Here is a 13,431-nt window from a genome sequence, read left to right on the forward strand (position 1 = left end):
CATTTTCTTATGGTCTTTTATTCCAACTTCACAAGCACGGTAGTTGGCATGGTGGGTGCTGTTATCCTCACTTTACACCTGAAGCAACTAAAATGTAGATTAAGAGACTTGCCCAAAACCATGCATAATGAATTCATGGAGAAGCTGAAACTGACTCACACCCTGAGTATTTCTCCATTGATTCACAAACTTTGGTATAAATCAGATTAGCTGGGTACCTTGTTTAAAGACCAATCACTTGTAACCCAGATAATTCTGACGTAGGTATTCTGTGGACAGTATCCTGCAGCATTCCATTACACTCGAAGAGAAGCACTTGATCTCTTTTCGAAGTGTTCATTTGCTTTGTGTCTTTTACTCCCCACCCCCACCCCTGTGAGTTTCAAGGCTGTGGGCAGCTTAGACTCAGTTTGGACTTCTCAATTTAGGAACGTGTGGGATGTATAAATGCCCAATGTTGGGATTTCTGGCACACAAAGGTCAAAAATGATATAGTGACCTAGGAACAGAACCTTTATTCATTTAAAGAGCTTTCTTTAGCTTTCTCTTGGTCATTGGTCTGGGATAGCTTTAGTCTGTGGGAAGGGCTCACTGTCCTTTGGTGCCATCTAGGGGCCAGTTACCGATTTTTAAAAGAAATTTGATGGTTCCAGGTAAAGAGGACATTATCTTTTATTCCTGAAAACAAATTTAAATTGCATTGATACTCTGGATATTTCCACACTAGAAACTAAGGTCCATGAGGGGATGGACTTGCTCACTGTTCTATCCCTAGTGCCTGCAACAGTGCCTAACACATAGTAAGTGCTCAACAACTATTTGTTGAATAAATGAACGATTAGTGACCCTGCCCTGGTACTAGGTGCTGTGCTATTTAAAGGATGTTGTTCTAATTTAAAGTCCAGCTCGAAAGCTCTCTCCTTTCCTTGACCTTTTAACTAATAGTACCACCCTTTTCAGAAATATTATAGCATAAACTCTTAACCTCATTTATAACACGTATCACTTCCAACCTTGCTTTCTCTTTTTTTTATTCCCACATTTCCCTGTATTAATTAAAGTTCTTTTGTTTGCAGGTTCACTGAAATTTATTTGAGCTAGCTTAAGCCAAAACCAGGGAATTTGCTATAAAACTATAGGAATGTCTCATAAAACCTAACAGCAATAATACAGATGGACTTACAGGAGGGCTTAGGAATCAGTCAGGAACTTAGGCATCAGTATATTCCCTGCACTTCTGTCTTCCTTTCTCATTCTTCTTTCTCTGAAGCCCAGCTTTCTCTAATCCTCAGCCCTCATAGCAGCAAATGACTACCACATATGTAGTTTGTATATGTCCTTCAATTTAAGCCACACACAGAGATCAGCTGGTTCTGAATGCGAAGTCCAAATTCCTGCTAGAGAAAACAGGCCCAGGTTGGGCCACCATCCACCTCTGACTCAAGTCAGCTTTGAGCTGAGCATAGACTTCAATAAATGTCTATTAAACTTCCCTATACAAGTGTTAGCAAGTTGAGGACAGAAGTCGTGGCTTAACAAACATTTTTATGTCCCCAGAGCATGTGGTTCAATCTATATATATAAAATGCCATTTAGGAAATATTCTTGAAATGGTAAATGAAAAATTTTTACCCAACTTCCCCTTTTTTTCTAGTTTGCTTTCCTTTCCCCTTTCAACAACAACAAAAAGACAGACAGACATGAGTAGAACTGAAAAAGCAGAGTGGTTAGGTCTAGAAATGATCGAACAGACTAATGGGAAAGATGAAAGGGGAGAGATCTCATCAGTTTTTTCCCAGCATGCCCTGAACTCTGAGTTTTAAAAAATAGATAATTGGCCTACTTCTGATAGGAGCAAAAACAGGGTATTTCCCAGAAAGCTAAGGGCATTGCAGATGTTATCAGTTTAATTCAGTTTAAGTCTCAACTCTGATTGCATGTTAGAATCACCTGGAAAACTCTTAAAAATATTGACATCAGGTTCCTACCCCAGACAGTTATGAGAATTTCAGGTTATGAGATTTAAGGGTCTTGTGTTTGAAAAGCTTCCTCACATGATTTGAATGGGCAATCAGGGGGGAGAACCTCTGGCTTAGCTGAAGAAACATTAATTTAGACCTATGCATAGCACATCACCTAATTAAGGTTCATAGCAGCTCTGTGGGTAAGAGGGGATCAGGTAGAATTAATCCCATTTTACAGATAGTGCAGTTGGGATTGCTATGAAGATGCCCATCTTGTCAGTGGTGGACCCAGAAACAACCTAAACCTCCAGGGGTTGTTCATCTAATCTCATTAGGTCCTGCTGCCACGCACTAATGGGTTTAATTAAGAGATGGTTAGTAGCACCATCCCTTGCCATCCCTCACTTAGTTGTACATTCCTTCCAGTTCATCTCCATTCATCTCTCTCCATTTATCTCTTGTTCCTGCATGCAGGAACTAAATAAAAAGAGGACGCAGAAGGAGATGGAGCACGCCATGCTAATCCGGCACGACGAGTCCACCCGAGAGCTAGAATACAGGCAGCTGCACACGTTACAGAAGCTACGCATGGATCTGATCCGTTTACAGCACCAGACTGAACTGGAAAACCAGCTGGAGTACAATAAGAGGCGAGAAAGGGAACTGCACAGAAAGCATGTCATGGAACTTCGGCAACAGCCAAAAAACTTAAAGGTAAGAAGAGATAGAAGTCTTTCCCTTCTTTGTGCTTCTGGACGTAGTTGGACTGGAGCAGTGGTTTCCATACCTGGATGATTATCAGAGTCACTGGGGCAACTCTTCACAATCCCAGATTTCTGGGCCCCACACCTACTGTATCTCCAGATGTAAAGCACAGAGTCTATATTTAACAAGCTCCTGCAGAGGAGATGCCAAAGCTGGTTTGGAAACCATTATACTACGTGATCTCTCAGTTTGTCTTGGTATCCAATTTCTGTGAGCGCTTCATGACCTGCCCTCTTCAAAATTGAACTAATAGCGGTTCATGGATCTGATGCCAGGAAATGAGAAAGGTGAATTGGTATTAGCTACCTTGAATACTGCTGCCTTGAAAAGGACCCTAAAGCCACATCCGAGCTCAGCAGGAAAGAGTGTGATTTATTAGTGATGTCTGTCATGGTGATGGGAGTCAGGAGTGAATCTACACATGCCAGGCATTTGCTACGCCTGCGCGTGATGTGCTGGAGGGACTCCTTTGGCCTTCCCTGCCTCCAGCTAATTTTAGCTGACCACTAGTTAACAAGCTGTATGTACTAAGCTGTTGCTATATGTCAGGGAGGACATTGTCAGTGTTGGCACAGATATGAGGCCAACCTCAATCACACTGGCCATGCATCTCTTCCAGCCAAACCCTAAGCTAACTAGTCACATAAGTCCTTAGAGTATTCATGAAAGGCACATGTGACTATGGGGCAACCTGATGGAATGCCTTCTGGGCTTAAAGTAATGCACCTTCTCCTTGCCACAATGCATATTTGATATTGCTATATATGAGCACAACCTCTTAGTGGAGGAAAAAATATCTAAAATCACTTTCCTCTTTCAGTTTATCCTAAAATCCAGTGGAAATGGGTTAGGATATGAAATGCTATCCAGATATTCTCCTTTATTGAGTTGATAAGAAAATGCTATAAGCCAGAGCAATGAGAACTGGCTTATCTCATACCATCCCCTTTCTCACTTGAAAACAGGGGAAGTGGCAAAAAATAAAAGGGAAAAAACAACCAATAATAGAAGACACTGAAGACTCCAACTAGGAAACCATGAAAATTATTGCCAACCCTTTACCAAGCTAAGCTTCATAATATTCCACAGTCTGCTTAGGGCTGTCACCCCCTGTAACAGTCCATGTTCTTCCTTGAAGCCATTTGTAAATTCAAAGTCACTTGTATTCATTCATTGTAAAACCAAAAGTATTGGTAGCGTTAACTCTTGTCTGTGTTGTATTTTCATTTTTATTGATGAGCAATATGGGTCCCTGCACCAAAAAAACAGATGGTCCCAGCACTTGTATTGTGTCATCATAGTGAGAGGCTTTCTGTATTTACTGATGTGTCTTTATGTTTCCTTTGTCATTTTTTCTACACAGGCCATGGAAATGCAAATTAAAAAACAGTTTCAGGACACTTGCAAAGTACAGACCAAACAGTATAAAGCACTCAAGAATCACCAGTTGGAAGTTACTCCAAAGAATGAGCACAAAACAATCTTAAAGACACTGAAAGATGAGCAGACAAGAAAACTTGCCATTTTGGCAGAGCAGTATGAACAGAGTATAAATGAAATGATGGCCTCTCAAGCGGTAAGTGGTTAGGTTTGGTGCCACGGCTTCGAGAGCTTTGGGAATCAAGCATCCAAGATCCAGCCTTTTGTTCCCAAGATGATTCTTGCACGCATTTAGGATATCGGTGTTTTTCTGCCCGAGGAACTGAGGAAATGACGCCGCCGAATAAAGCCACGCCGATGCGGATACTTGCTGGAGTGTGTCTTATGAGATGGAACTCAAGGAATGTCATGCTAAATCAGGGACCTGGAGGGCAAGATGTGATAGATACCGCATGTGATATCATGTGTTCACTCATCAAAGATTTACTGACCACCCTCCCCCCCCAACTAATGTCAGGCACAAATGAATACAACACAGTCCTTGTCCTTAAGGAGCTCACAGTCCAGTGAGGAAGGCAGATACACAGACACGTTCATTCAATAAACTCTTCTGCGCATCTGTGTTCAGCATTCTGCTGGGCCCAGAGAGGAGGAGCTAGAGAGACAATTGGTCTCTGTCCTCACACTTTGGTCAGTCAAGGCAGGAAGTCAGATAATTAAGGAATAATAACAAAGCATAGTAAGTGATTTGAGGTGGGAGGCGCCGGGGGCTATGAGAGGACGAGTAGGAACAGCTACTCTGGTCTAGGGAAAGCTTCCCAGAGGGAGCCAAGAGGCTTAAAGGAATCCATTGATGTAAATAGGTCCCTTGAAAATGGGACCTACGTGGGCAAAAGGTCCAAATGATGGCAAACATGCATACGGGGACCGAAAGAACTTGGTGTGAGCCCAAAGTTCAAGGAGGACGATTGTGAGACTCCAAAATGGAGAGGTCATAGAAGTCTTGGTAAGCTAGGGACGGGAGCTTGCCTGGTAATTCAGTGAGGATTTCACAAGGAGATGAGTCCTAGAGAGTAATAGTTGACCAGACAGGCAAAAGAGAAAAGGTTATTCCTGGCGGAGGATACAGTATATGCAAAGACTCAAAGGCCTGAAAGAGGGTGGCCCGTTTGAGCAGCAGCGAGTAACTGCTGTGGCAGGAGCATGAATTCGAGATTAGGGAGAGCAGGAGGATAGTCGGGGGTCAGAGCCTCAGAAGCCAGGAGTTTGGACAATATTCTGTAAGCAATGGGGAACTATTAAAGCCCATTTTAAGAAGGAAGTTAGCAGAATCAGATCTGTGTTGTACAAAGATCTTGGCAATACAGGTAAAGAGACCTGTTAGGAAGCTATTATAATAGTCTAAGGGAAAAATGATGGTAAAGAGGGGAAGGATTTGAGAAATATTTAGGAGATAGAATAGAAAGAACTCAGTGACCAATTCGAGAGGTAGGTTTGACAAGAGTGTGGAGTAGGTCGTCATTTTACCAAGACAGAGAAATAAAAGGAGGGATGAGTTTGGATGTCTGGGAAAGTAATTGACTGAGTTGTAGGCATGGTATCTGAGCTGCGTGGGTAGAGAGGTCCAGATATGAAAATCCGTAGTTCAGGAGGGATGTTGGGATTAAAGACAAAGAGTTAGACCTCATTGTTACATGGGGGCCACGGTGGCTGTTAGGAGTAGGTGAGATCTGCGAGGGACGGGAGATAGTATCAGAGAGGAAGGGGACTGAGGTCAGGGTCTGGTGGACACCAACATTTGAGGGCTGAGTAAAAGGAGACCAGAGATGACTAATCAGAGACACAGGAGGGGACCAGAAGAGAGCATGCCACAGAAGCTAGAGCAAAAGTTTCTAACTGATGACTCCAAATGTTGCAGAGACCAATCAGAATAATAAACTTTGAGGTGTTCGTTGGATCTAGCAGTGGATTTGTCCACTGCCTGTCACATATGATCGGTAGAGTAGTGGGAATGGGAGATATTATAGTGCATGGAGAGTGGTTATAAAGCGAGATAGAAACAGTAAGTGAGTCTGCCTTTCCCAGATCCTCCTCAGTGAGGGAGAAGAGAACGAAACCTGTAGCAAGGGGAGACAGTTAAAGGAAGATTTCTATTAGTTGGGAGAGGCTTAAACATGTTCTTAGGCTGAGGACGAGAGCTAGTGCATTTGCCCGTCCATCTGTCCATCCAGCGAGTATTTACTGAGTGCCTGCACAGTGCCCCAGGCATCTGGGGACACTGTGGTGAATAAGACAGTCATGGATCATGTCTTCATGGAATTTGTAGAAGAGTTGAGGAAACAGACATTGAGAGAGTCTGTTCCACATGATGGCAGAGCAAGTGCAAAGTACCAACAGAGAGTAAAACAGGAGAACTTGCCTGGTTTGGAGAGTCAGGAAAGCCTCTCTGACACAGCGATGTAGGCTGAGGAACCATGTGTGTACAGACGAGGAAGACAGTGGCCCTTCTGAAGAACTCCCAGAAACCCATCACGCGTGGAATATAGAGGACTGGGGGGTGACTAATGGAATAAGACAGAGGGGTAGACAGGCTAGATCACACAGGGACCCACAGGCTTTGTTAAGAATTCTTGTCTGTGTCCTAAAAACAACGGGAAGCCATTGGAGAGCGTTAAAGCAGCAGTGCGACATCAGGTTTTGTATTTTTGAACGATCATTCTGGTCAAGTGGGGAGGATGGCCTGGGAGATGGGAAGAGCAGATGGGAGGAGATGATGTATGAAGTCGCTTTTACCCTGCGCAGGAGGGAGCAGTGGCCAGACCAGAGAGAGGGCAGTCGGGATAAAGAGGGAAGTAACTAAGTTTGGCAGGAGGTAGAATTGAGAGCACTTAGTGACAGACTGAGCATGGAGAACCAGATATTCAGGATGACTCCCAGTCTCTGGTTTGAGTAAAATGGTAGATGGTGTCACTTACCCGTGTGGTAAAAAAGGAAGTGGAGCAGGTTGGGGAGCAGGAAAGGAAAGGTGATGGGTTAGCATTAGTCATGTTGAGCGTGAGGGCCTGGGAAACACCCAGGTGAAGATGTCACTAGTAGACTGGATAAGAAGGGAGGTCTGAAGTAGAGGTATAGAAGTGGGAGGCACTTGCATATATGTAGGTGGTAATTGAGGCTTTTGGAGTAGATGAGCTACCTTAGGAAGAGAGGGTAGAGGAAGAAGAGGACCCAGGACAAAGCCCTGAGGGACACCCACATTTAAGGCCCAAGTAGATAGGGACTAGCTGGAAAAGGAATAGCCAGAGGGGAAGGAAACACACCAAGAGGTTGTGGTATCTCAGAATACAGGAGAAAGAGTTCAGGGAGGAAGGGGCCATCAGCAGTAACACATACTGCTGGGAGGTCAGGTAACATAGGGACCAGTTCAGGGTGGTCATCAGTGACATTGCTGTGAGTGACAGAAGTAGCTGGGTGGGATCAGAATGCACGAAGGGGAGTACAGAGAGGCTAAAGGTAAGGAGAAGAGAGAGTTGATAGGGGCAGAGCGGCTGATGGGGCTTTTTGTCTTGTTGATATTTGTGTTCTCAGTATCTGCAACAGTGCCTGGCACACAGCGATGAATGCTTGTTCTATAAGATAGTAAAGAACAAGGTCAGGAATATAGGTTAATGACTGCCCTTAAATAAAACGAGAAGAATGCCCTTTCTTCTGAGACAGGGAGAAGATAAAAGTATCTATGATCATTACAGTTGATCTGTGATCATTTACTGACTGTTTACCATGTGCCAGGTACAGTTTTAAGTATTTTATAGGGGCTATCTCATTTTGTTTTTGTAAAACCCCTGTGAAGTTACTGTTTCAACCCTAATTTACCTATGAGGAAATTGAGGTTTATTGAAGTAAAGCCACTTGCTTAGGGCAGGAGTTGGCAAACTTTTTCAGTAAAGGGGTAGATAGTAATTAGGCTTTGTGGACCGCAGGGGCTGCGTCACAACTACTCAGCTTTGGTATTGTAGTGCAAAACCAGCTGTAGGTAATACATAGATGAATGAGTATATCTTTGTCCAATAAAACTTTTTTTATAAAAACAGGTAGCAGGCCACATTTGGCCCCTGGGCTGTAGTGTGCCAACCCCTGGCTTGGGGGTAGGGAGTGGGTCACATAACCAATTAGTGGTGGAGCTAGGATTTGAGCCCATTTTGGAGAAAGCCTGTAAGCCTATATGCTTGGCCACTACTACATTATACTGCCTCTGTTACGTCTTTTTCTTCAGTTAAGCACTTTTAGAAAACAGACATGATATTTACTATACTCTTATACAGCTTTTTAATGGGTTTGGTATGTGTGACGTTGGGTGAGGAATACCAAATGCTGGAATAGCCTCTGATTTCTAGAACTGAGCCTTTGGAGTCATTGCTGGTACAGAACAACATAGTTATGGACAATATAATAGAATGCCAGAAATAAAATGGAAATTTTACAATGGTCTAAACTGACCATAGGCTGAACCTCTCACCCACTTGGCCAGGGCTTATAGCAGCTAACGCAGACAAGTAGAAAAGAACAGCACTTTCATTTCCTTTATTGGTAAGGAAACTCCCGTGTCTAGAGGGAATCAATAACAATCCTGCTGGGAGCCAGTAAATCCTTTGGCATTTACCTGTGAGGCTGTTCCTGCCGCAGATCAACTGTTTACTATGTCTAGCACTTCTCCCTTCATTTCTCACTGGGAAAATGAGAAGAGAGCTATCTGTCCTCTTTAGTGGGTTTTAACAAAAGCTGGTTAGGATTAATTATTAGAAGGTGCCTTGGAAATATGATTACATAATTTATTTTATGTTCCTTTAATCTCTATACTGTGTTTCTCTAGAAGTACTAAAGAAGAGACTATGCAAATAACTTTCTAAAACTACTTAAATAACATCTCAGAAAGTCATTTCTCAATCAAGATATCGAGATATATTAATTGTCACAAATTGTACATAAGGTGGAGAGTAAGTATTTTGACAAAGTGGTCTATATGGAAACGTGCAGATAAACTCCGGGTAGACAGAACTGTCTGATTCAAGGGTTCTAATCTCATAGGTCCTAGTCAAACTGAGGGCCTGCTAAATCTGGGCAAAACCAAGCCTGGGATAAGGGGGTCATCTTCCCTAAACATAGTACTGCTAATGGCCCCAAACCTTCAACTCTACCAGTTGAAGGGCTGGCATTTCTGCTGGTTGGCTTGGTCCACTCCCCACACAGGATCTGGGTATCTTGGTGTATAAGACAAAGGTCAGCTACTTACCCTCGATGGCGAAGAGACTTTGAACCACTTGAGTTTTGGATTGGCTTGCTAACAGGATAACCTGTATAGCCAACAACAGGGGCCAACGTTACCGCTAAAACCATAATAGTACTGAGGTATATTCCTCAAGTTTTATGGATATTGGATTCCCTTTTTTAGAGCTAAGCGTATCTGAATGGTTTTAGGGCTATAGACGTCTATAAGGAAAAGGTCTAGTCAAAACCAATATTATAACAGCTACCGTTTATTGGATACTTAGTATGCATTGAGAACTATACCAAGGATTTTATATGAATCCTTTCATTTAATCCTTCCAACCATCTCAGGAGTCTACCTCCCAAGCCCATGGGCTTAATCCCTGGCGTGTGTAGCCTTCCTGACATCTGCCGTGCTTTCAGACCATACTGAAAATAATGTGTTTTTAGTACTTTGTAGCCCACTGGACAGACTTTATGGTTTTTGAATCCTAATTGTGAATACACCCAAGTCATCTGCTTTCTTGAGGGGACCCGTTTCAATCCAAAGAAGGAAGCCTCTTCCAGTGGTCACCAGGGGCTGTAAGTGAGGGGTACATTACAGTGTGTGTCTTCTGTGCCCACAGTTACGGCTAGATGAGGCTCAAGAAGCAGAATGCCAGGCCTTGAGGCTACAGCTCCAGCAGGAAATGGAGCTTCTCAATGCCTACCAGAGCAAAATCAAGATGCAAACAGAGGCACAACATGAACGTGAGCTCCAGAAGCTAGAGCAGAGGGTGTCTCTGCGCAGAGCACATCTTGAGCAGAAGGTAGGAGAGCGTTACTGGGGATCCCGATCAGCTGGGGCGGGGGTTGCAGCCAAGGGGACTGCCATTTATGGACCCCTCTGTAATTAGAGGGGGATTAAACTAGGCACTTACTTACCTTTCACTTACTACCGCTTTATGCTCCTAATACCCCTGAGAGGTAGGCATAGTGTCCCCATTCTACAGGCCAAGGCATTGAGGCTCTAAACGGTTAAGTTACTTGCATAATTCTGACCCTACATCCTGAGCCTTTCTGCTGCTCTGCTAGGAAACCCTCAACCTTCACAGCCAGAGGAATGGCGTGGGTTGCCGGGGGGGGGGTGATAGGGCCTGTGAAAGGCACAGTGAACTGATAGCACAGCTGCCACACAGCACGAGGAAGCCAAAAGCAGATTTGGCTTTTTGGCTATTTTTAAACCAAGAGAAATCACCAGCAGGGCACCTTTTAAAAAATTAAAATGAAGATAGGTGGATATTGCCATGCATAATAAATATCCCAATTAAAATATTCGTTGCTTTGGATATTCTGAGGCATATGAAGTATGAAAGTTTTCATAAAGCATCTCAAAGCTGTTAAGCATTTATTTGCTTAATCAGTTATTTGCACTTTCTCCTAGTCGTTCCCTGACACCAATGTAACAGACTATTTTCCCAGCTCCTGTTCCAGAACTAAATTACTAATGACCCAGGAGGCATTTGGCTCTCTATGGGAAAGCAGCACAATCTAATTGTGCTTGAGTGTCTCTTAGCTTCTCCTGAGCCGTCTCCTGCTAAGACAGGACACTGACCTAGATCAGCCCAGCTGCTTGGCTTGCTAGAATGGCATTGCTAGCCCCAGGTGGGCCCCAGACATTTTTATTCTTGTGAGCAAGTTTTAAATGTGATGGATTAGATATGTTTATCACAGGACTCGCCTGGCCTTCCTCAGTCTAGGTCACGCTTAGTTCCTGTGTGTGTGCACGCGTGTGTGTGATGTGTGTGCACGCGGGGGCCTGTTGGGAGATGCTGTCCATTAAGAACCGCTCATCGTGCTTCTTGCAGATTGAAGAGGAGCTGGCTGCCCTTCAGAAGGAACGCAGCGAGAGAATAAAGTACCTACTGGAAAGGCAAGAGCGGGAGATCGAAACTTTTGACATGGAGAGCCTCAGAATGGGATTTGGGAATTTGGTTACATTAGATTTTCCTAAGGAGGACTATAGATGAGATTAAATTTTTTGCCATTTACAAAAAAAAAAAAAAGAAAACAGAAAAAAATTCAGACCCTGCAAAACCACATTCCCCATTTTAACGGGCGTTGCTCTCACTCTCTCTCTCTCTTACTCTTACTGACATCGTGTCGGACTAGTGCCTGTTTATTCTTACTCCATCAGGGGCCCCTTTCCTCCCCCCGTGTCAACTTTCAGTGCTGGCCGCAACCTGGCCGTCTCTTCTATTCATAGTACACGTCACAGTATTGATGTGATTCAAAATGTTTCAGTGAAAACCTTGGAGACAGTTTTAACAAAACCAATAAACCAACAACGACAACAACAACAAAAAAAGTGGATGTATATCACTTTAAGCAATCGCTCATTACCACCAATCTGTGAAAATAAAGCAAAAAAAAAATAATAATAATAATAAATGCCAAGGGGGAGAGAGACACAATATCCGCAGCCTTACACCTTAACTAGCTGCTGCATTATTTTATTTTATTTTATTTTTTTGGTATTTATTCATCAGGAATAAAAAAAAACAAAGTTTTATTAAAGATTGAAAATTTGATACATTTTACAGAAACTAATTGTGATGTACATATCAGTGGTGACATATTATTACTTTTTTGGGGCTGGGTGGGGTGGGTGGGGTGAAGAGATCTTGTGATTTTTAAGAACCTGCTGGCAAGAGTTTAACTTGTCTTCAGCATATTCTGATTGTATCATAATCATTTTCTGCTGTTGCAGAGGATGTGAATACACTTAAGGAGCTCACAGAATCCCAGTAGCACAAATTGGGCTTTGGCAAATCGTGTATTTTGTGTATAGAAGGAATTTAAGGAGAGGTATTACTTATTTTCATATTGTATTTTAACTGTTTCTCTGATCAAATTTTTTTACTTCCTCCTCCTGTTCCTCCCCGCCTTCCTCCTTTTCCAATTCAGTATTTGGAGTTCAACACTGTCTCTCAATCAGATCATCTTGATCTTTTTCTTTATTTCCCTCTTCCCTTTCCTAAGTCCCATCTCTTGGTCATAAATATTGCATTATTCACACTTTCAAACTGTGTATTTTCTTACAATAAAAAATGATGAAAAAAAAAAGGCTTTACTTCTTTTGCATGCACTTTAAAAACAAAACATTTTTCAGGTTCCAAGGAAGAGCATGATAACTGTCAGAGCTTTTAATTATATTTGTAAATAAAAGTGTTCATCACATCGCCTTGCTGTGTTATTGTAGCAGGAGGTTTTCCTTCTAGGTTCACCAATTACTAACTCTGAGGGAGAGCCGCCCTCCTGAGACTCTTCTCCACGGCCTCAGTGGCTCTAAGAAGAGCCATTCAGCATTTTCAGGTAAAGTTGTGTCTTCCAAGTTCTTCTACAGGGCTGAAGTTGTTGCACTGTTTGAAGTGGGCAAGTCTGTCGACGGTACCTTTTTTCCCTTAAGAATAGAAAAAGGAACACGTGCACACGCACACACCCTGCCCCCAGGTGCCAGTCGTGCGTAGGAGCAGGTGTTGCAGAGAAGTTGTGCACCCTTAAGGAAAGCAGGCTATGGAGAAGGTGTCATAACCAAACATTTGAAATGATCCTAGTGTCATAATAGATCCCCTTCCCCCTCATATTCTGCTTTTATTAGAATAATTTTATACGTATAACAATGAGATCTAAGAATATAAAAAAATATAACTTCTGGGCTATGATTTGGAGTCAGGACAATAAGATCTCATATTCTTAGGGCCGAAGTCCTGGACATTGAAAATTGCTCTTGGGAATAACAACCCGAAGATCATTCTTATATGCTACAGGACGTTCAGTTATCACAGACAAATGTGCCAGTCTGTTCACTATGATGGACAAAAACAATTATCAACATGGGTTAACCCCAACCCTAAAACCTTTTATAGTTATCAGTTTATTGAAGTTTCTATATTAGGTACATCTAAAAATAATATTGGAAAGGGCTAGAAAGATACATAATTAAGAAAAATAGATAACACGCATTGCATGCTTATGCTTACCATGTGGTGGGACGCTACATTAGCATTTTACCGATGAA

At 42.7% G+C, this 13,431-nt stretch overlaps 1 protein-coding gene across 2 annotated transcripts in view; it reads left to right on the forward strand.

Annotated features, from left to right (window-relative positions):
• The window catches only part of TAOK3 (TAO kinase 3), a 162,457-nt gene extending 149,867 nt beyond the window's left edge, over nt 1-12,590 (forward strand). For both annotated transcript variants that reach the window (XM_045535034.1, XM_045535035.1), the window contains exons 18-21: nt 2,439-2,678; nt 4,093-4,305; nt 9,998-10,180; nt 11,219-12,590. In XM_045535034.1, the coding sequence (XP_045390990.1) occupies nt 2,439-2,678; nt 4,093-4,305; nt 9,998-10,180; nt 11,219-11,380 (798 nt within the window). In that variant the 3' untranslated portion in view covers nt 11,381-12,590. The remainder of the gene's footprint in view (nt 1-2,438; nt 2,679-4,092; nt 4,306-9,997; nt 10,181-11,218) is intronic.
• The last annotated feature ends 841 nt before the right edge of the window (nt 12,591-13,431 follow it).

This window comes from Lemur catta, chromosome 21 (genome assembly GCF_020740605.2).
Source record: "Lemur catta isolate mLemCat1 chromosome 21, mLemCat1.pri, whole genome shotgun sequence".
NCBI lineage: Eukaryota > Metazoa > Chordata > Mammalia > Primates > Lemuridae > Lemur > Lemur catta.